A 21728-nucleotide genomic window follows, 5' to 3' on the forward strand; every position below is an offset into this window, starting at 1 on the left:
CCTTCAGACCCAGGACGATAAAACCTCCAGCTTCCCCTCCCTCCCCGCCACTCTCCCCAAGCCTCAGCAGCTCAGCTTCCGAAAGCACATCAAGTGTCAAGTCTGCAGGCAGCCCAGGCCAACTCCTTCACGCCACACGTGCTGCCCCACTCCGGTCGCCTCTGAAGGCGCTTGGGAGGGGCCGGTGACAGCAGGTGGTGGGCTTGGCAGGGGGCGCTGCTCCCCAGGGGCTGGGTGGCAGCCCTGGCGGGGGCGGTGGGCAGAGGCCAAGCCAAGCTGCTCTGCCGGCAGCTGCCACCTTCCATCCTCCAGGGTCAGGGCAGTTCCAGGCCAAGGTGGCTTTCACCTCTTAAACTGGCAGGTGGTCGGAGGGAGCTCAAAAGCCTTTTGAAGTCGTCTGAATGAGTTATTTCAAACCACACCCAAGGAGGCGCCTCAGGGGTGACCATGGATGGAGTCTGAGGAAAGGCTGACCGGTGGGACTCTCTGTGGCCGCGTCTTGTGGCAGGACCCATACAGTCCTGCTTTTATCTGTTTTCTATATTGAGGTGGTTTTTTTTGGCTGCGTCCAGGGATTGAACCCAGGCCCTCGGCAGTGAAAGCACAGAGTCCTAACCACTGGACCACCAGGGAATTCCCGTATATTGAGATTGTAAGTAAGGTTTTCTTGTTGCTGTTTTGTTTTAAGTTAAACCATGGACCTTTTTCCCACATAGAGAAATGGAGGTTTGCTAAGAAGGACTTGCCCAAAGTTATTCAGGGTTAGTGGCTGCCCTCATACTGGGGCTCAGGTCTTAACTCCTGACCAGTGCCCATTCTACCCCACCAGCTCTTGCTTATTTGGACCCGGAGTTTCTTTCCTGGGGGAGGGTAATGTAGAAGCCTTCTCTCTCTGCCTCTGCTTCAGAGCTCCCGGGGTCAACTCCCTCACATCCCTGCGTCCACAGCTCGCCCAGGCTCCCCCAACACCTCTGCTCTCAGCCCCTGTCTGTCTCTCGCTTCCACAGGGATATCTGGGTGTGTGTGTGTCAGTGCTGTTGTCACTCTGAGTGTGTCTCACACCCAAGCTGTTGCCACCCAAGTCCTGTCCCCAGAAAGGAAGGGGAAAGCCAGGGGGAAAGACAGACAGACCCGGGAGCAGACTGGGAGTGGGGAAGTCACAGCGCCCTGCCATGAGATAGGGAAGACAGGTAGAAAAGAGGAGAGAGAGAGAAACATGAGACAGACTGATCCGACGGGGGTGCAGAGAGACTCACAGATGGGAGAGAGATGGAGAGGAAGACCCAGAGAGGGGGCGAAGTAAAGATGGAGGTGGGAGAGGGTACAGAGACACTTCTAAAGAAAGGTAGAGAGGTAGCTTGTGAGAGAGACAGAAAGGGGGAGGAGAGATGGAGACAGGTCTGGCAGGAGACAAGAGGGCTATTAGAGACAAGCAAATGTCACCTGCCCTGGGGCTGCGGCCCTGTCTCGGTGAGGGATGCGCTGAGTGTGCAGTCTGGCACCAGATCCAACTGATGGACGTTGGGGGGTCCCATTGCCTGCGGCCTGTCACATCCCCTCCTCTGCCGCCTTCCAGAGCTGGGCCCAGCCTTCCTTCAATACCCTCCAGGTGAGCTTGTCACGGGGATCCCAAGAGTGTGGTAGTGGGGGGATGGCCTTGGGCTGGTGCCTCTGCTGAGAACAGTCAGCTCTGTGTCCACTGGCACAGAGGCAGAGGGATGGGCGACCCGGCTTGCTCAGAACCCCCGTCTGGCCACATACGGGGGGCTTGTTTTGGACTTAGTAGATGGAGTGGGGCGTGGAAGGTAGCAGACATAGCAAAGGTATGGAGGGGACGGCAAATCTGGAGGGGAGACTGGTTAGATCTTGCCTTCTCAAGATCAAGCACAAAGATCTAGGGCTCCCCTTCCACTGGCCCCCAAACCTGCCCCCTGGTGCTGGCGTGTGAGAACACTCAGGGAGACCCTTGATGGGGTCCTAGAAACTCAGGCCCCACTACACTGTATCAGCTCTTCTCTGGCTCTAGACTAAACCTTTCCTCCCCCTGCACAGGGGACAGGGCCTCTGAGGGCCCCCACCAGCAAATTGGCAGAGCAGAGACCTTAGGCCTGGGGCCTGCATGGCAGGGAGGGAGTGCTCCAGGGCCCCTTTTGTCTTTAGGGTTCATGAGGATTTCAGCCTCATGATTGCACAGGCAGGTAAAGGGATGGGTAAGTCCATTCACCCTTTCGGAGCCTTGGCTGTCTTATCTGAAGAATAGGAGGGACCATCCTGCCCTGTGTGGGCATGAAACACGGCCATGGGCGCAGTGTTCTGTGGGCACTGGAGCTCTGGGCGAGCCTTGGGTAGTGGCTGGGTTTGCCCTGGTCCTCTCTACCATGTAGCATGGAGCTGAGGGCCATGAGACCCTCTGGGTCATCCATTTTTTCAACAGTCAGTTATTCAGCACCTGTTAAGTGCCAGCATTGTGCTAGGTCCTAGGAGACAGCAGGGACCAAGTCAGATAAAGGCCTGCACCGTGGTGTTTGCAGAACAATCAGTAAGACGGTTTCAGATGGTGAGAGTTCACTGAAGAAGGCAAAGCCCCGTAAATTAACTGGGACTCTGCGGGCAGGAGGGTGTGAGGCTCCGAGGAGAGCGCTTTGGAGCTGCCCGTTGAAAGGACTGGGGAGAACATGCCACCCAGCCCGGAGAGCTGGGTCTAAGGCCCCCGAGGCAGGACCGGGCTGCCACGTGTAGGGACCTAGAGGGCCCGGGTGGCCGTCGTAGTGAGACGGGGCCCGTGCCTTGTGCGAGGAGTGGTGCGAGGAGCCAGGCAGAGCCACGTCCTGCGAGGGCATCACAAGGAGGGTGCTGTTATCCTCAGACCCGGGGGGTGCCCTTGAAGGGCTGTAAGTGGGGAATGGCAGGATCTGATTCATGTTCTGAAAAGCTTTCTCTGGCTGTCCTGTGGAGAGGTGGTTGCTGTGGGGGCGGGGGGGGGCGCGGAGAGGAAGCCTGGAGACGCGCCCATTAGGAGCAAGTTGGAGCGCTGGGAGAGAGCTGTGCTGGGTGGGCCTGAGGTGGCAGTGGTGGGGACATAGCTGGAGATGAAGATGTCATCCCGCCATCCCGCCCCCAGCACAGAGCACTCTGCTCTAGGAAGTCCCTCCCAGTCGCCATGGATTAGGGGGTGGGAGGGTAGGGCTGGCTGCTGGGAGGGAATGTGGCTTTGTGCTTGGAAAACAAAGAACAGAGCTTGGGACTGACTTCTCCTGGGGGTGGGGGCAGGCCCAGAGGCTGAACCACAGGGCAGCGCTTGGCAGGAGCGGGCTGTGCCCCCAGACATCGGGGAGGATCCCAGAGGCCTCCAGGGGTGACCGTGGGGCTGCAAGACTTTGCCGGGGATGGCGGGTTTAGGAGCACCACAGAGTGAGAGGGATACTCAGACCCCTCCAGCCTGAGCATCAGGCCACAGTGGGAAATTAGGCAGAGAGGGCCCTGGGCCACCGGGTTAGGCTGGGGCTGAGGGGCAGATGTATTTGGGAGCAAACGGGGTCCCCGGGGGCTGCGTGGGAAGGGACGAGGGAGGTGACCAGGACCTCCAGGACCCTGACATGCAGGACCTGAGCCAGCCACCCCGTCTTCCCGCAGCCGTACCGCTGAGGCCCAGCCCTCTCTGCCTGGAGGTGGGGGCCGCCAGGATGAGCAAGCTGTCTGGGGAGCCGGCCCGTGACCTGGAGCGCAGCCTGCCAGCCGTGGCCTCCCTTGGCTTGTCGCTGTCCCACAGCCAGAGCCTCTCCTCGCATTTCCTCCCGCCGCCTCGTGAGAAGCGCCGGTCCATCTCCGACGTCCGCCGCACCTTCTGCCTCTTTGTCACCTTCGACCTGCTTTTCATCTCCCTGCTCTGGATCATTGAGCTGAACGTGAGTGGGGGCAAGGCTGGAGGCACAAGCCGCACTGTGGGGGTTGCCTGGGCCTCAGTTACTCCATCTGCGGTATGGGAGGGTTGCCTCTGGCGGCGGGGGGTGGGGGGGGACTGTTGATTTCCAGGTAAAAGGAAGAATGAGATGATAAGAATAGCTGTTCTCATCTTCCAGAGAAAGAAACTCAGAGAGGCTGAGTCCTTTATCTGAAGTCTCTCAGCAAGTATGTGAAGGCGGCAGGGCTTGAACCCAGACTCTCTGGCTCCAGAGCTTGCAGTCTTGACCTCTGCGCCATACTGCCCCCTAGCGGACACTCTTGAGAAAGGAGGAGGGAGCCCAGAGGACTCTGGTTGAGCTATTGAAACCTTTGTCTTCTTTCTGCTCTACATTACTCTCTGGCTCCATTCATTCATTCATTCATTCATTCATTCAACAAGCATTTTTGAGCCCCTGCTGTGTCCCAGATACTGTGCTAAAAGCAGAGGGTACAGTGGGGAGCAACCAGTACTGGAACTCCCAGTTCCCAGTGGTGCCCAGCTCTCCTTCCCCACTTGGGGCATTCTTCCAGTGCCCCCCAGTTTGGCCTCTTGGGTTTGGTGAGATGCCACCTAGCAGTCTGGAGGCGGAGCTGCCTGTCGGGGCAGGGTCTGCCCCCTTCTCCCCCTGTGCAGTGCTTGGCCAGCTGGTGGTGGGGCCTAATCCCCGGGTGCTAACAGGGCAGAGCAAGACCTGATACAGAGGCAGGAGCCGTGGAACAGGGCATCCCAGGCTTGGTCCCATGCCAGCTTCTCCTCTGTAGTAACTGTGTGACCTCAGCAAGGGACTCAGCCTCTTTGAGACCCCCTGTTCTCCTTGTGCAAAGTGGGTCAGAGTTCTGGGTGGCCGGTGCCCTTCCTCCAGATCGCAAGCTCAGGTGTCAGGAGAATGACTGGTGCTAGAAATGAATTTGGAGAAGGGGCTGGTTTAGGGGTGAAGAGGGTAAGTTTGATTCCAAGCGTGTTGAGCTGGAAAGCAAGGCAGGGCTCTGAGGGTGACTGTCCTTTGTGCACAGGGATGAGCTGGCACCTTCAGCGAGGAGCCACAGCCACGGGGCCTTTGGGACCATCTTACTGATGAGAGAGCTGAGGCCCAGCAAGTTTCAGGGCCGCTTGAAGAGCTTCCGAGGTCTTAGACATTCTTGCTTTTGAAGGTCCCGTGCAGCATCTCAAAGCAGGCACTAAAATTCACCCACATCCTTCATTCAGTATATATATTTACTTGCCAGAAAAGAGCTGAAAAAAATTTTTGATAATTTTACTTTTGAAACTCTCTGGCTGTATTGGCTGTAATAGCTTAGCAGTCATCATGCAGACTTTGGAATTCTTGCAAAGTGTGAAAATCTAACCTCCAAATTGTTTTCAAATGTGATGAAAAATTTCAGAGTGCTGGATTTAATAGTTCATAGAATCAACATAATGTTTCACTCAGTAGACACTTAATTGAAATTTTATTAATTTTCAGTTCTGTCATCTTATTTTTATATTTTGGAGCATATATATTTTTAATTTTCTAACAGACTGTGTGTTGCCCAGTGGATGCAACGACCCTGGCCAGGTTATAAGACCTGTGCCAAAGTCTCGTAGCCCGTGGCAAAGCAGGGCCTGGAACTCCACTGTCCTGAGTCCTCATGCAGTGGGCAGGCGGGTACCCAGGCAGAGGGAGAGCTCTCTGTAAAGAGAAAAATGGTGGAAGACAGAGCTTGAGGGACAGGGGCTGTTAGGGGTGAGAGGGGCCGTGGAGCCCAAGAGGGAGCAGTCAGGAGGAAGAGGCGGACCGAGCTGGGGCGGGGTGGGGTGTCAGACCAGAGGCAGCAAGGCGTCTGACTCCACAGGGCTCAGAGTGGTCTTGAGGTTGAGGCATTCAGTGGGGATGTGCCAGGGGCCCGAAGTTCAGTGAGGAGCTGTCCAGATAGCTGGCTCCTGCCCCGAGCATCAGAATCACCTGGGAGTTTTATAACCATTCTAGATGCTCAGCTCAGCCTGAGATTCAGACCCAGTGTCTGAACATCTGTATCTTTAACAAGCCCCCCCAAGCCCCACTGCCCCAATTCATATCATCTGCCGGAGATCAGAAGCCCCGGTCTAGGTGTGAAGGGTCTTCCCCATCAGGGCTCCCAGGCCCCATTCCTGAGAGCCCCCTTGTGCCCCCCTTCTCCGGGGGCTGGCGCCCCACCTGCAGAGGCGTAAGCCTGCCACCCCATTCCTCCTGAAGCCTCAGGCTGCTCTAGCTCTCAGTGCCCATCCAGACCCCTCACTGCCCAGCCAGGGTCTCAGGGGTCCCATTGAAAATGTGTGGGTGGCTAGGGCAGGGGCAGGGGCAAGGACCAGTCTGCCCACTCTGAACGCCATCCTCTCTAGCAGCATGATGGATTTTGTCCATTAAGCACAAACCTAATCAATCGATTTGCCACCTGGGGCTCCGTCTGACACCACTGCCCACCCCTGGCCCCCATCACCACAGATGGATGCTTGGCTGGGAAGATAGAGCACCGCAGTGGTGGGAGGGAGATGCAATTATGTGAGAGGCATGCTCCCAGCACCCTGTGTGCCAGCGCTACCTACCTGCATAGGGCTCATCGCCTCTCCTGCACAGCCCCAAGGCCCTCCAGGCCTGCCTCTTCCTGGGCAGTGTGCCCGCGAGTGTCTGAGGCTCAGCTTAGCCCCGCCTGTCTGGGCTGCCTGGATCCTTAGAGAAACAGTAATAATGCTGGGGTCTCAGGTCCCTGGCTGAGCTCCCCTGCTGCCTCAGGGGCTTCTTGGGTGGTAGCTGAGCATTTACAGCCTCTCCTCCCGGTTCTACCTTCTCCCCCTCCCGCCTCCTCCCCCTCTGGGAGAACAAGGGGCAGCCCTGGGGACTTGGTTCTGCTTGCAGAGCTATCCACATCTCTCTCTTCCAGACCAACACAGGCATCCGGAAGAACCTGGAGCAGGAGATCATCCACTACAGCTTTAAAACTTCCTTCTTTGACATCTTGGTGAGTGGCCTTGGAGATCCTGGGGACAGAGGGCATAGGAGCGTGACTCTTTCGCTGGATTCTCTTCTCACAACACATATCCTAATCTGGTCAGGGAGACTTGCTCCTATCTTCAGGGAACCCTCAGTATTCAAACAGGTTCATAAATGAGGCCCCACCTTCAGTGAGCCCCAAGTGGGAAGGGAAGACGAGAGACCCCTATCCAAGAAGGTCACATCCAGATCGTCCCCAAAGAAACGCTGACTTGGCCTCGGCCCTCCTCTCCTGGGGTGTGCACACCATGTGGAGGGAACCTCAGGCAGCAGGGCTGGAGGGGGAGGCCAGCCTTCAGCAGGGGTAGGGCCATTGGCTTGCCCGTGACGGTTCCCCGGCCCCCACGCCAGGTCCTGGCCGCCTTCCGCTTCTCGGGGCTGCTCCTGGGGTACGCTGTGCTGCGGCTCCGGCACTGGTGGGTGATTGCGGTAAGATGCCACTTTCCTGGCAGCTCTCGGGCCCTGGCGGGGCTGGCGCAAGAGATGGGATGGAGGAGGCCTCACTCCCCAGCCTCTATGTTCGCTCTCTTCCTCCTTCCCTCCCCTGGGCAGGTCACCACGCTGGTGTCCAGTGCATTCCTCATTGTCAAGGTCATCCTCTCTGAGGTCAGTGGCTCAGGGTCTGGCTGGTCTGGTGGGCATCTGGCCTGAGGGGTGGGCTTCTCCCAAGAAGGGACCGCTCCTCTGATTTTGGGTGTCTGACCCTGTTGTCGGGGTTGGGGTGAAGGGGAATCCTGTCCTTTGAGATCTCTAAGGGATCATCTTCATTGGCTTTTCCCCACTCGCCCTGCTGCAACCCCAAGGACGGAAAGTTCCTCCTCTAGCCTAACCTTAGTTTATCCTGCTGCAGAACTCATTAATCCATCCATCTCAAGGGCGTGGGCCACAGAGGGTCCCCACAGCTGGTACCAGGAGTGGGGTGTAGGCCAGAGTTGGTAGCCCCAGGGTGGGGCTCTGGGTTTGAGGTGACTCCCTGCCGTGGAGCTCAGCCCCCTCCCTCCGCAGCTGCTCAGCAAAGGGGCCTTCGGCTACTTGCTCCCTATCGTCTCCTTCGTCCTCGCCTGGTTGGAGACCTGGTTCCTTGACTTCAAAGTCCTACCCCAGGAGGCTGAGGAGGAGCGATGTGAGTGCTGGGGGGTGGGGGGTGCAGTGAGGGTCAGCCCCACCCAGGAGAGGAGAGTTTGGGGCCTGAGAGCCAGTTCTGAGCTCTCTTGCCAGCTCTGCCTCTAGGAGCCTTAGGGTGAGCCTGGACCGGGGGACCCCAGGCTGCTGGGGCACGACTGTCCTTGGTCTGGGGCGATGGCTGCCCACGTCTGCTCCCCCAGGGTATCTCGCTGCCCAGGCTGCTGTCGCCCGAGGACCCTTGCTCTTCTCCGGCGCCCTGTCCGAGGGCCAGTTCTATTCACCCCCAGAATCCTTTGCAGGTGCGGGCTGGTGTGTGGGAGGACTGCCTTCGGAGGGAAGGGGCGTTGGCTGGGTCTGTTCTTTCTGTTCGCGTCAGCTCCCCAGGGAAAGCGAGCAGCCCTCTGCCACACCCGCTTTCATACCCCTACACCATTGCTCTTGTACCCCGACCTCCCCCGCCAGCACCCCGCTCTCTTCACCTCTTCCCGTTGTCCTCTGCTTGTTTCCTGCAGGGTCTGACAATGAATCAGATGGAGAAGCTGCTGGGAAGAAAGGCTTCTCTGCCCAGGTATCTGGCTGCCTGCCCCGCCCCGGGTGGGCACCCTGGATGAGGGGCCAGTGGTGCGCTCAGCCAGGTGGGCAGGGTCTTCCCAGCGGAGGGTAGACCTTAGGCAGCCTGAATGCCAGTCCATGTCCATCTGGGTGTGCACCCCACTGTCGGTCAGGCCCACTGGTCTGCTTCCTGCCTGGGGCCCGGGGGTAGCAGCCGCAGCCACGGCACCTGGTCCCAGGAAGCCCGCAGGGCCCAGGAGACCAGCCCAGACCCGGCATCTGGACATCTGGCTGAGCCAGGCTTCCCACCCAGCCCGGTGCAGAAAGAGCAGGTGGGGTGCAGACCCCAGGCTGACCCCTTCCTGACTCCCATCCCCGGCCAGGAACGGGAGTACGTCCTCCAGGGGAAGGAGGCCGTGGCGGTGGTGGACCAGATCTTGGCCCAGGAGGAGAACTGGAGGTTCGAGAAGAATAACGTAAGAGACCCGTCTCCCACCTGATGCTGAGGGCTCTCCTGTGGGGAGTTTTCCCTCCCTCTTCTGAGGCCTGAGAAATAAGCCCAAAGGTTGCACGGGTTGGAACCATATTCCTAACCCCAGGAGAGGGGGCTGAGCCCGGGGGTCAGCCACTCGGTTGGGCTGCATTGGACACTCCCACCGCCCCTCCCCCTGCTTCCCCCCCCACCCCGCCGCTGCTCTGCTCCCTCGGCTCCAGCTTTGAAGGGGAAGCCAGGCTTCGGCCCTGTGTCTGGTGTTTTGTTTCATGGTCAAAACAGCATTATCTAAAAAGACGGCAGAGAGCTTGGAAAACAGAGGGAAAACATCGTCATCCCTTTCTCTGGCCAGTTCCTCTGGCAGCCCTTGTCGGCCTGGAGACACGGTCCTTCGTGGTTGCAGCCGCAGCTGTGCTCCTGCCTTTAAACTTGATATCAAAAGCCTTTCTCTCCTCATTGCAGATCATTTGTCGGAACCACTGTTTTTTTTTTTTTTATTGAAGTGTAGTTGATTTACAATGTTCTGTTAATTTCTGCTGTACAGCAGGGTGACTCAGTTATACACATATGCATATTCTTTTTTTATATTCTCTTCCATTATGGTTTATCTCAGGATATTGGAGATAGCTCCCTGTGCTATACAGTAGGACCTTGGTGTTTATCCATTCTAAATGTAATAGTTTGCATCTACCAACCCCAAACCCCCGTCTCTCCCTCTCCTTCCCACTACCCCCCTTGGCAACCACAAGTCTGTTCTCTATGTCTGTGAGTCTGTTTCTGTTTTGTAGATAGGTTCATCTGTGCCATATTTTATTTTTTTTATTTTTATTTTTTTTATTTTTTCTTTTTTCTTTTTTGTGGTATGCGGGCCTCTCACTGTTGTGGCCTCTCCCATTGCGGAGCACTGGCTCCGGACGCGCAGGCTCAGCGGCCATGGCTCACGGGCCCAGCCGCTCCGCAGCATGTGGGATCTTCCCAGACCGGGGCACGAACCCGTGTCCCCTGCATCGGCAGGCAGACTCTCAACCACTGCGCCCCCAGGGAAGCCCTGTGCCATATTTTAGATTCCACGTATAAGCGATATCATATGGTAGTTGTCTTTCTCTTTCTGACTTACTTCACTTATATGATAATCTCTAGTTGCATCTGTGTCGCTGCAAATGGCATTATTTTGTTCTTTTTTTTTATGGCCGAGTAGTATTCCACTGTATATATGTACCACATCTTCTTTATCCATTCATCCGTCAATGGACATTTAGGTTGTTTCCATGCCTTGACTATTGTGAACAGTGCTGCTATGAACATAGGGACTTTTTGAATTCTTTTTGAATTATAGTTTTGGCCAGGTATATTCCCAGGAGTGGGATTGCTGGATCATATGGTAATTCTAATTTTAGTTTTCTGAGGAATCTCCATACTGTTTTCCATAGTGGCTGCACCAACTTACATTCCCACCAACAGTGAAGGAGGCAAGGAGGCAGAACCACTTTTTTATTTTTTGGCTGCGTTGGGTCTTTGTAGATAGCTTCGTGCAGCCTCTCTAGTTGCGGCGAGCGGGGGCTACTCTTTGTTGCAGTGCATGGGCTTCTCATTGCGGTGGCTTCTCTTGTTGTGGAGCATGGGCCCTAGGCGTGTGGGCATGTGGGCTTCAGTAGTTGTGACGTGTGGGCTCAGTAGTTGTGGCTCGCAGGCTTAGTGGCTCTGCAGCATGTGGGATCTTCCCGGACTAGGGATCAAACCCGTGTCCCCTGCATTGGCAGGTGAATTCTTAATCACTGTGCCACCAGGGAGGTCCCAGAACCATTGTTCTTTAATGGCTGCTCAGATATCCCAAAACTCCTGGAGTTTTCTACCCTGAGCTGTTAAAAACCTGCCCTGCCTGTCACCCATTCCTGCCCCCCAGGCTCCCCTCTGCCCTCTGCTCACCTCCCTGCCACCCTTCTGTCCCTGCCACAGGAATATGGGGACACTGTGTACACCATCGAGGTTCCCTTTCATGGCAAGACCTTCATCCTGAAGGTGAGTGAGGGAAGAGGTGTTCTGGAGCCTCCTGCTCTGCCTGGGACTCCAAGAAAGAGCCCGGGGGTAGGGGGACCCTCCGGCAGGTTTCTCCCAACCAGGAGGGAAGGGCTGGTGTGCCCGAGTACATCTGGCACCACCCAGCCCTCTGCCCGCCCTGCTCCAGACCTTCCTGCCCTGCCCCGCGGAGCTGGTGTACCAGGAGGTGATCCTGCAGCCCGAGAGGATGGTGCTGTGGAACAAGACGGTGACAGCCTGCCAGGTGAGCCGAGCCAGGGGGCCAGGCCTGGTCACCCCTCAGGGCAGAGGCAGAGCGACTTGGCAGATGAGGGCGCAGTTGTACCCCAGCATGACCAGTGACCCCCAGGGGACCCAGGTCACGTCATTGGACTGCTCTGTGCCTCAGCTTCCCCGTCTGTAAAATGGGGATGGTGGTACTAGTGCCCCCTGGAGAGGGTGGGGAAGATGGAAAGAGGAAATGCTCAAAGCGCCTGGCCCAGCCAGTGCCCATGAATGGGAATGGCTCTTAATTAAGGGACCTGAGCGGACAGCAGGCTGGCCTGGGGCTTTCCTGAGATGCTGGGACCCTTCCCTGGGGTTTTCCTGGGGTGGATACACCTCACGTCTGCCCTGACGCCCGCAGATCCTGCAGCGAGTAGAAGACAACACCCTCATCTCCTACGATGTGTCGTCGGGGGCCGCGGGCGGTGTGGTCTCCCCCAGGTGAGTGGCCCCCAAGCTCCCTCCTCTCAGCCAGGCCGCCTGTCCTTGGACCTTCTCGACACCCCCTGACCTAACCCTACCCCCTCCAGGGACTTCGTGAACGTCCGACGCATCGAGCGGCGCAGAGACCGATACCTGTCATCGGGCATCGCCACCACCCACTGCGCCAAGCCCCCGACACACAAATATGTCAGGTGAGCTGAGCCTGGCCTGGGGTCGTCCGCGCCGGCCCCTCCCCTGGTAGCTGTGGGGACAGGGCAGGGTCGGTGTGTACAGTTGGGCACTTTCTCCTGCTGAGGCTGCCTTCCTGTCCCCAGTCCCGCTGCCCCTAATCCTGCTTATCTGCTGGAGGCTGGACCCACCACCAGGCTGGAGGGCAGCTCCAGGATAGACCGTGAATGGGGATGAATAGGGACCAGCCCGGGGAAGGGGGCTGGGAGCCATGAGGTTGCACTGGTCTGGGGGACCTGAGCAGGAGGCTCTGTGTTCTGAACCATCAACTTCCTGCCTGAGGAGACTCGGGCCCCTTTCATCCCCTCTGCCTGCCCCGCGGCCTTGCCTTCCTCCCGCAGCGCTTGGAAGTACGTCCAAAGGACAGGCCTTACTCTTCCTGCTGCCTGTTCCAGGGCCTCCTCCAATTCCCCTGCTGTCTAATCCTAGCCCTGCAGGTGACCTTCTCCCAGATACCCCACTCTTCCCCTTCAGTCCTGGGGTTCCTCAGAGAGCACTGTTCTGAGTGTCAGCTTGGGGCTCTGGTCTTGCCACCACCGCAGACTTGATGGGTGATGGGCAAGCTCATTTCTCCTCTGGGTGCCAGCTTCCTTATATGGAGTCAGGGGAGCTGTAGGCGAATTAAATGGAGGTGGGATGTGCACCATACAGCTCAGGCCTGACGCCACCTGAGAAGGCTCCCCCTCCTGGAGCCCAGTGGCATTGCACCGCTCCCAGAGCTGGGCCCTGGTGAGAAGTGCCCGCCCAGCCCGCCTCCTCAGGACTTGAGCAGACCTAGAATCCCTGGACCGACTAGATGAGGGCTGGGAAGGTGGTGAGCTGGGGCTTCCCTGCCACTGGGGGTGTGCAAACATCGGCAGGCGGTTGTAGGAGGATTTGAGCGTCACATGGCAGGTGGGGGTGGAGGGCTGTATGCTGTGGCCTCTGGGACACCCGTCCTGGGCCCTGCTCAGGCAGCGAGGGGGTTGTTGGACCAGCAGCTCCCTTTCCTCTCCCACCCCAGTCCAGGGTGAGCCAAGAATGGAGTGGTGGGGGGGAGTCAGGGGTTCTGCCTGGCTCCAAGGTCCCACACTGGTACCTCTCTCCTCAGGGGGGAGAATGGTCCTGGGGGCTTCATTGTGCTCAAGTCAGCCAGTAACCCTGGAGTCTGCACCTTCATCTGGATCCTTAATGCAGATCTCAAGGTGGGCATGCCGGGGCTTCGAGGCAGGTTCTGTGGAGTGGAGGGGCCCCCGCTGTGTGACCTTGGGCACTCCCTGCTCTGCTCAGAGCCTCCCCTACTCTCTGCCTCCTTTCTTACTCTAAAACTGGGGGCAAGGTCCAGATGGTCTTCTCACCCTGAGTTGCCGGCGGGCCTGTGCCTCCCCTTTTTACCTCTGAGTCCCGAGGCCCCCAGGAAGGGTGGCTGGCTGCCAGCCCAGCCCCTCCCAGGTCTTTCTGTGTGACTCACGCCAAGCCCGGGGCACGGCGTGTTCTTCCTGCCAGGGGGGCAGGGGGAGGGCGGCCTAGGCTGCATTCCAGAGCTGCACCTGTGTTCTGGCCCAGAGCAGCCCCTGCTGGTGCCAGTGGTTGAGGGGCAGCCCCTGCCCAGGGCAAGCCTTCCTGGAACTTCTCGCCTCCCCCAGGGCCGCCTGCCCCGGTACCTCATCCACCAGAGCCTCGCAGCCACCATGTTTGAATTTGCCTTTCATCTGCGGCAGCGCATCGGAGAGCTGGGTGCACGGGCATGAGCATGCCCCCTCACCACCCTGCAGGCCAGGGTCCTGTCACCACGGCCTCCAGAGCCAGAGGAGGGGCCGGTTGGGCTTCCCGCTGCCCACAGAGGACCTGGCCTCAAACAGTGGGGAGGAAAGAGCTTCCTCCCACAGCAGCCCCTCGGCCCCAAGCTGCCACCCTCCACGCGCTTCACTGTGCCTGGGAGCCCTGGCCGTGGGCAGGTCGAGAGCTCGAGCGTCTGACTCTGCCGCTGAGGCCAGTGGGGTCCATCCTGCCGACGTTTACATGGCGTCCCTGCCTCCTGGAAGAGGAGATCCGCTGTCCCCACCTGGCCAGGCCGGGGTCTGGAATGGGAACCTCGGACTTGGTGGGGGAGGACCCTGGGCAGGACAGAAGTCAGGGCAGCCTTGTCGCCAGTGTGAAGGCGCAGGACCCCCTTCTTCCGCCTGCTCTCTCATCACGGTGTTTTAGGATTATTTAAAGGGTCTGGGACCTTTTTCCACTTGTGGGGGTGTAGGTTGCAGGTGGGAGTGGTGGGTGCTGGCAGGGAGCCTGCCTCTCCCAGGTTCTCTCCAGGTTGCCTCCCCCCGGCCCAGGGCCTCCTTGGGGACCTTTGTAATTTGAGCCAATTAAAAACATGAACTCAAAAAAAAAAAAAAAGGAGTCCTTCCAGCCTGGCCTCTTGAGGGAAGAGAAGGGCAGCACCGCGGAGGCAGGGAAGGAGCCACTGCTGCAGCCACCACATGACACACCCTCTCACAGCCTCGCAGAGCCAGGATGGAGCCAGTGGAGACCCAGTTCCTGGAACCACCCCCAACTTTCTTGAATGGTTCAGCTGGGCAGATGACTGGTCAGAGAAAAATTCCCCGCCTCCCTGCAGGGTCTCCGGGTCTCCGGTGAGGGAAGGTCAGGTTAAGGTCTCCAGCTCAGGATTGGGAGGAGGGAGGTAGGGAGAGACCTGGCAGTACCCACAGCAGGCCTTGGTTGCCCCTCGGGTCCCAAGGCTGGGGTCCGGGGGGGAGCCTGGACGTGGGGCCTGGCCTTCCAGGTCGCTGATGCACCTCCGGGATCCGGGCCTCTGGGCTCCACTTAACCTCCGTCTCTGCCCCATCACACTGGGGCCACCAGAAAACCTGCCCTCCCCCCCTCCCTGCCTTCAGGCTTCCCGAGGAGCTGACTTGCTTAGAGCCGGGGTGGGGGCGGTGTCTCCTCTTGGTCCTGGCTAGGTGTGCGACCCTGGGCAAATCTACCTCTCTGAGGCTCCATTTCCTACTTTATAAAAGCTTTTGTAAGGTTAAAAGATACCAAGAATCAGGTGTAGTGCTCAGTAATCAAGAGGATGCAGTTCTGCCCCAGGTGGGTGCCCACGGGCCTTACCACTAGGTTCTCATCTCAGCTCCTGTCCCTGCCTCTCTTGGTGCCCTTTGCTTTGTCCACTCAGTGACACCCTCATTCCTCCTCCCCCATGCCCTCTACCCTGTGTGCCAGCTTCCAGCAGCACGCGCCGCTGCTCTCAGTGCTGGGCTGTCCTGGCAGCCCTCCTACTGGCCTGCTCCCTGGGGATGAGAGCCAGGTCCTGCCCAGTGGCACCCTGGAGCTGGCAGGACCTAGAACTCTTCTGGTACGGCCATTGTGAACAGCAGGGGGGCAAAATGAGGCCCAGAGAGGGGTAGAAGCTGAACCATAGTCACATAGCCTATTTATGGCTGCTTTGGGGCTAGAGCCAGATCTGGCTGCCACTCCCTGGAGCCCCTGGATTCCCACCTCACCCCACCTGAGGTGTTGGGGTAGAGCTGGGGCCACCTCCCACATCTGCTCCCCCCGCCCTACTGGCCCGACGGGAAAGGAAGACACCTGGCAAAGGTTGGCGTCCAGGATCCCACGTGTGGAATTAACTTCCGTTGCCCCTGCTGGTGAGGTGGTCTGGGGCCAGGCCTTCAGGGGCGGATGCCCGAGGACATGGCGGCACTGTCCCTTCTTGTTGAGGGGATAGTCAGGGGATGTGCCCTTGAGCCCAGGCAGTGGGGAAGGACACGATGGCCTGGTACAGAGCCCAGAGGGGGCCTCGGTTCCTGCTGTTTCCTGCTCTGTTTACAGACAAGCCACTGTCCTCCCTGGGTTAGGGGAAGGGGTGGGGCAGAGGGCAAGTGCCAAGGTGGCACGAGGCTGGGCACATGCCTGGTCCCAGACGGTGTCTGAGGAGTGTCAGACACCTGGAGGTGTCACGCTGAGGACCCCCGCCCCCACAGGAGCATCTGAGCTCTTCAGAAGCTGACCTCTGACCTGGGGGCAGCCAGAGTCCAGGTACCCCAAGCCCCGCCCTGGGCCCAGAATCCCCCAGCAATGAGTCTTGGCTCTGCTTGCAGCATCTGACGCCAGAGGGCCTGAAAATAGCCCCTGGAGGAGGGGGAGGATGGGGCTATTTAAAGGGCCTGGGAGGAACAGAGCCCGGAGGGAGTGAGCGGTCATCATGGCCACTTCAGAGCGGAGCTGCCAGGTGACCGAGCAGAACTGTGAGCGCCGAGAGGCCTTCTGGGCTGAGTGGAAGGATCTGACACTGTCCACACGGCCCGAGGAGGGGTGAGTACTGGCCAGCTGGGGGTCCCTCCTCCCCTCCCCTAGAGCACCCTTCCTGAGCCTTATGCAGCCAGAGCGCAAAGCCCAGGAGACGTTTCGGGGGCTGGGGGCCAGGAGAGTTTCCGCTGTGGGGAGCAAAGTGGAGTCACCCCTCCAGCACCCCAGGTCCTGGTAGTCCTGGGGAACCCTGCCACTCAGCGTGTGACTGGAGGGCAACATCTCTCAGGAGTTCAGTGTCCCCTTCCCCTCTCCTTCCCAGTTGCTCCCTGCATGAGGAGGATGCCCAGCGGCGGGAGACCTACCACCGGCAGGGGCGGTGCCAGGCGCTGGTGCAGCGTTCCCCCTGGCTGGTGATGCGGATGGGCATCCTGGGCCGCGGGCTGCAGGAGTACCAGCTGCCCTACCAGCGGATGCTGCCGCTGCCCATCTTCACCCCTGCCAAGGTGGGCGCCACCAAGGAGGAGCACGAGGACACCCCCATCCAGCTGCGGGAGCTGCTGGCACTGGAAGCAGCCCTGGGTGGCCAGTGTGTGGACCGCCAGGACGTGGCCGAGATCACCAAGCAGCTGCCCCCTGTGGTGCCTGTCAGCAAGCCCGGCGCCCTGTGTCGCACCCTGTCTCGCTCCACGTCCCAGGAGGCACAGAGAGGCTGAGAGGGACGGTGACTTGGGCTCCACAGTGCCTGCCCTGGGCTGGGCCCTTCCTGGCTAGGACCACGGAGGGGAGCTGCTGGCCATGGAAGCTTTGTAGTTTGCCCAGAGTTGGGGGCTAGGGGAGGTGGGAGCCAGAGGCCAGGATGCCTGGGTCTCCTGAGTTCCCACAGGGAGGGAGCAAAGACGGTGGGCACTAAGGGCGGAGTGCTGGGGGCCAGCACAGCCGAGTACCCCCAGGAGGAAAGGCAGAAAATGCTGGTGAGGGTAAGAGGTCCCTGAGAGGAGTGACCCCAGTCCAGATTTCAGCTTCAGAGAAGGATGAAGAAAAAGCATAAGGGGATCTGGAATGCTCAGGGAAGGAGGCCTGGAGAAGACCGGAGGGAGGGGACGCGAAGAGGGCCGAGGCAGGGTGGAGCCCCCAGCACCCTCTGGTAGCGCTGCAATAAATGCTCAGTCACATGCCAGAGTTTCGTCTCTTTCCTGGTGGTTGAGGGGCCCACCCGTTGGTGTCCCCCCCATGCTCACTTCTGGGAACAGGCCCTGCATCTGAGCTAAATATGGCAGAGCTAGTGGGTCACCCCATGCTCCCGGGGTGGGGGGAGGGTGGCAGGGACAGAGCTATAAACAGGGTGGCTGTCCGTCCAGTCCCCCTGACTCTGCTCTGCAGTCCTGGCCTCTGTGTGAGTCCCCTGGCACTGGGCAGTGCCCAGGAGGCCAGTTGGCATCCAGGGTTTGTTTAAATGATCTCATGAAGGATATGGAAGGGGCTGGCACCGGGACTGTCCTCAGCTCTGCCTCAGGGTGTGGATGGGGTCAGTGACCTCAAGGCTGACCTCTCTCTTGCTTCTGAATCCAGACAGAATCAATCCTTGGCTGGGGTCAGGTGTTCCACCCTCCCTGCCCTGGGAGCCCAAGGTGGGTTCTTGGGGGTAGGGTGTGTGTGTGGTGGTGGTGGGGTGGTCAGGTCCCTGTCTGTGACCCCTGCAGCTGTTGTGGTGACTCATGTCCCAACCTGGCTGCCTGGTCCAACAAGAAGACACTTTCCCTTTGGGACAAGGTAAGGGTCAGGGTGTGGCACAGAGGAGGCCAGGGGCTGGTAGTCTACCCAGGGCCGAGAGGCACTAGACTTAGCCAGAGGAGGGTCCCACTCCAGGAAGACCATGGAGATGGCCCTGCAGAATCCACTTCCCATTTGGGAGGATAGGAAGGGAGACCCTGGCATCTTGACAGCCTGGTACCTGGAGTGCCAAGCAATCTGCCGGGCTGGCCTGGCCCTGCTCCCCCAGAGGGGGCTGGAGTGTGGGCTGGGAGATGAGAGGGTCAGACTCCACACCAGGCGACACACCTAATCCCTTGGCACCCGAAGGCTCGGATCGCGTCCCCTGGTACCCCTGGCAGCCTGGAGAACGCGCCCCGCACCCTTCCGTCCTCACCTGGGTCCCTCGCCCGGGACGTGACGGGAACCTCCCGAGCCTTCCGCCCTCCGCCCTCGGCAGCCCCCAGATACGCGGCTGGGAGCCTGCAGGGCCCGCAGGGGAGGCCCCGGCTGTTCCGTCCGCTAAGTGCTTTATCCCTGCTCGCCTGCCCTATCGTCGCTGCCATCTGACGGGCGGGGCCGGAGCTCCGCTCTGGGGCCCCGGGGCGACCGTGGCGGAGGCCAGAACGGACTGTCCTTTCTGGAGTCGGGGCGGGGGGCGGGGGGAACGCTGGAGGACAGGGACGAAAGAGGCCTAGGGGAGAGGCGGAGAAGGGGAGTTGGGGTGACCTCACTAAGGAAGCGGGGGGTGGATGTTGGACAGGGTGTCCCAGAGATGTCCCTGGCGCTGGGAGCTGGGAATGGGGGAAAGGGCTAGCTTGAACCCTGGCAAAAAAGAAGGGAAGGGATGCCAGGCAGAAGGGGTGAATGGCTGCCGGAGCTGGAGAAGAGCTACAGGGAGGAGCCGCGGCTGGCGGACGCAGGGGTCCAAGGAGTCTGGGGGCACGAAGCTGAGGGGCAGGGCGCGGGAGCTGGCCTTGGACCAGGGCAGGTGAGGCAAAGGGTGGAGGGCAGCCGGGAGCAACTGTGGAGCAGGGGCGGGGACGGACGCTCCCCCCGTGTGTCTGCTGCTCCGACACTAAAGGAGATGGATGGGGTAGGGGAAACGCAGCGCGCGCGGCCCCGGGCGGCTCATCGCTCAGCCGCCGCCCCCGCAGCGGAGAGGTCGGGGCGGGGGTCCGGCCGCAGATAAAGGCGAGCGGGGGACAAGGGCGGCCAAGGCAGCAGCATGAGCGGGACAGACCTGAGTCACGCTGCGGGCGCGGCCCCCGACTCAGACCCGGGCCGGGCGGCAGTCGCCTCGGCCTACCAGCGCTTCGAGCCCCGCGCCTACCTCCGCAACAACTACGCACCCCCTCGGGGGGACCTGAGCGGCCCCGACGGCGTCGGGCCTTGGAAGCTGCGCTGCTTGGCGCAGACCTTCGCCACCGGTGAGCGCGGGGAGACAGGGCAAGAAGTCATCAGGGAGCCAAAGGGGCGCGCACGCGACACCCGGATGGGGATAGGTAGTTAAGGGGTGAAAACAGAAGAGGAAGACGAGCAAGCGTCCCTCACGTGAGAGGAGGGGGGGAGGGTCGGGAGGGAGAACACTCAGAACTGAGAAGTGAGGTGGGGAATGCAGAATGAGGGGCAAAGGCAGAGGAGAGAAGCTGCCAGGCACCTGAGAGTTCCCCCACTTAATCCTCACTGGTAGGTGACTAGAGTTTATAGTTGCGGAACCTGAGTCAGAGAGGTTAAGTTCATTTCCCAAGGTAAAAGTCAGCGGGTGTTAGAGCCCGACTCAGACCCTGGTTGGTCTAACTCCAGAGCTAATGCTTCTTCCAGATAGAGACACACTTCCAGGGGGAGAAGGAACAGAGAGAGGGGGAGGAAGCCCCAGGTAAGGGAGGCCGTGACTGGGGCTGGGGGCTGCAGGCACAGGCCTAGCACCAGGACCTGCTTCCTCTGCCCCACCCAGGTGAGGTGTCTGGACGCACCCTCATTGACATTGGTTCAGGCCCCACTATCTACCAGCTGCTCAGCGCCTGCGCCCACTTTGAGGACATCACGATGACAGATTTCTTGGAGGTGAACCGCCAGGAGCTGGGGCTCTGGCTGCGAGACGAGCCTGGGGCCTTCGACTGGAGCGTGTACAGCCAGCATGTCTGTCTCATCGAGGGCAAGGGGTAAGCGCTGGGGGGTGCGGGTTGGGCAGGGGGTTTCCCACGGAGTGGCTGGTGGGAGGCAACAGAGAACTGGGTGTGGGCAGAATCCAGAGCCCTGGTCCTGACTCTGCCTCCTGAGTCAAACAGTGAATCCTGCCAAGAGAAGGAGTGCCAGCTGCGAGCCAGGGTGAAGCGGATCCTGCCCATCGACGTGCACCAGCCCCAGCCCCTGGGCGCTGGGAGCCTGGCGCCCCTGCCTGCCGATGCCCTGGTCTCCGCCTTCTGCCTGGAGGCTGTGAGTCCGGACCTTGCCAGCTTCCAGCGGGCCCTGGACCACATCACTACACTGCTGAGGCCTGGGGGGCACCTCCTCCTCATCGGGGCCCTGGAGGAGTCATGGTACCTGGCTGGGGAGGCCAGGCTGGCAGTGGTGCCAGTGCGTGAGGAGGAGGTGAGGGAGGCCCTGGTGCGTAGCGGCTATGAGGTGAGGGATCTGCGCACCTACATCATGCCTTCCCACCTTCGGACAGGCGTAGATGATGTCAAGGGCATCTTCTACACCTGGGCCCAGAAGAAGGTGGGGCTGTGAGGCCCCAGTGCACACAGTGTCGGCGGCCCTCACCCACCTAGATTCCCTGTTATCTGAGGTGGCACCTAATAAAGAAATAAGTCCATGCTGGTTGGTGTAAGTGCAGTCTGTGGCTCTCCTGGGAAGCAACAAGGGCCCAGAGGGAGGCATCAACCCTGGCCTTTTTTCCAGAAGCTTCCCTGAAGGAAGGTTTCCGTACACTCATTCTTCCCAAACTAAGGAAAGCCAGGGTCAGAGGAAACTCATTCAGCATCTGCTGTGTGCCAGGCACCTGCTCGGCCCGTTCAGTCCTCACACTCGGCAGCAGGTCCTGTTATCCTGTTTGCAGGTGAAGTTCAGAAAGGTTAGGAACCAATAAATAATAGCGGAGCTTAGCAGAGCCCAGAAGGGGAGGTGAAGGGGGATAATTAGGAGAACTTGCCATGGGTGGTGCTACAATCCAGGCACAAAGGCCAAGGGAAGTCAGAGGGCAAGAACAGGCCCCAGCTCCCTCTCCCAGCCCCCACTACGGGCAGTACGGGAGCTGCATCCAGATCTGCTGTTGCCCTGAATCTGGTCCTTGCCATCCCCACTCCCATGGGCCTAGGTAGAGACGCCATCTGCCTGTTGCCTCCAGCCAGCTCTGTCTTCTTCCCTCCAGCCCACCCTACTTACACAAATGAGCCGGAAAAGGGTAGGTGAGTCTGAGAATTGGTTTATTAAGAATGTCCCTTGCCACCCTCCTACCTTAACATGGTTCTTAGTATCAAAAGAAGTTACAGGTCACCCAAGTCCCTGAGGTTGGAGTCCTAGCTCAGCGCCCTTACCCCCAGGCAGAGAAAAAGCAAGAATCCAGACTCCTTGCTCCAGTCACAGACACTGCCTTTGGATGGAGAGTTTCTGCAGCTCCACATTCTGTCCTTGTGGAGCAGGAATGTGCT

General features: G+C 59.5%; 3 protein-coding genes across 6 annotated transcripts in view; all 3 read left to right on the forward strand.

The window, feature by feature from the left end:
- Positions 1-14453, forward strand: part of STARD3 (StAR related lipid transfer domain containing 3) — a 24415-nt gene extending 9962 nt beyond the window's left edge. The window contains exons 1-15 of one of the 4 annotated variants that reach the window (XM_007465164.1): positions 2997-3051; positions 3634-3905; positions 6841-6918; positions 7302-7379; positions 7503-7556; positions 7956-8073; positions 8276-8374; positions 8588-8643; positions 9011-9103; positions 11077-11139; positions 11306-11401; positions 11783-11862; positions 11952-12056; positions 13184-13277; positions 13719-13823. In XM_007465164.1, the coding sequence (XP_007465226.1) occupies positions 3684-3905; positions 6841-6918; positions 7302-7379; positions 7503-7556; positions 7956-8073; positions 8276-8374; positions 8588-8643; positions 9011-9103; positions 11077-11139; positions 11306-11401; positions 11783-11862; positions 11952-12056; positions 13184-13277; positions 13719-13823 (1341 nt within the window). In that variant the 5' untranslated portion in view covers positions 2997-3051; positions 3634-3683. Of the gene's footprint in view, positions 1-2996; positions 3052-3633; positions 3906-6840; positions 6919-7301; positions 7380-7502; positions 7557-7955; positions 8074-8262; positions 8375-8587; positions 8644-9010; positions 9104-11076; positions 11140-11305; positions 11402-11782; positions 11863-11951; positions 12057-13183; positions 13278-13718 lie in introns of those variants that run through there. The other 3 variants (XM_007465161.1, XM_007465162.1, XM_007465163.1) reach the window with 3 other exon arrangements.
- A 1807-nt stretch (positions 14454-16260) lies between these two features.
- TCAP (titin-cap) lies at positions 16261-17505 on the forward strand. The gene is made up of 2 exons (XM_007465165.1): positions 16261-16389; positions 16646-17505. The coding sequence occupies exons 1-2, from the start codon at positions 16280-16282 to the stop codon at positions 17037-17039; spliced, it is 504 nt and encodes a 167-aa protein (XP_007465227.1). The 5' UTR covers positions 16261-16279; the 3' UTR covers positions 17040-17505.
- A 1617-nt stretch (positions 17506-19122) lies between these two features.
- Positions 19123-20896, forward strand: PNMT (phenylethanolamine N-methyltransferase). Its single transcript, XM_007465166.1, has 3 exons — positions 19123-19505; positions 20033-20240; positions 20367-20896. Exons 1-3 carry the CDS (start codon positions 19304-19306, stop codon positions 20806-20808), a joined length of 852 nt encoding a protein of 283 aa, XP_007465228.1. The 5' UTR covers positions 19123-19303; the 3' UTR covers positions 20809-20896.
- Positions 20897-21728: the final 832 nt, after the last annotated feature.

Source organism: Lipotes vexillifer, unplaced genomic scaffold, assembly GCF_000442215.2.
Source record: "Lipotes vexillifer unplaced genomic scaffold, Lipotes_vexillifer_v1.1 scaffold591, whole genome shotgun sequence".
Lineage (NCBI taxonomy): Eukaryota > Metazoa > Chordata > Mammalia > Artiodactyla > Lipotidae > Lipotes > Lipotes vexillifer.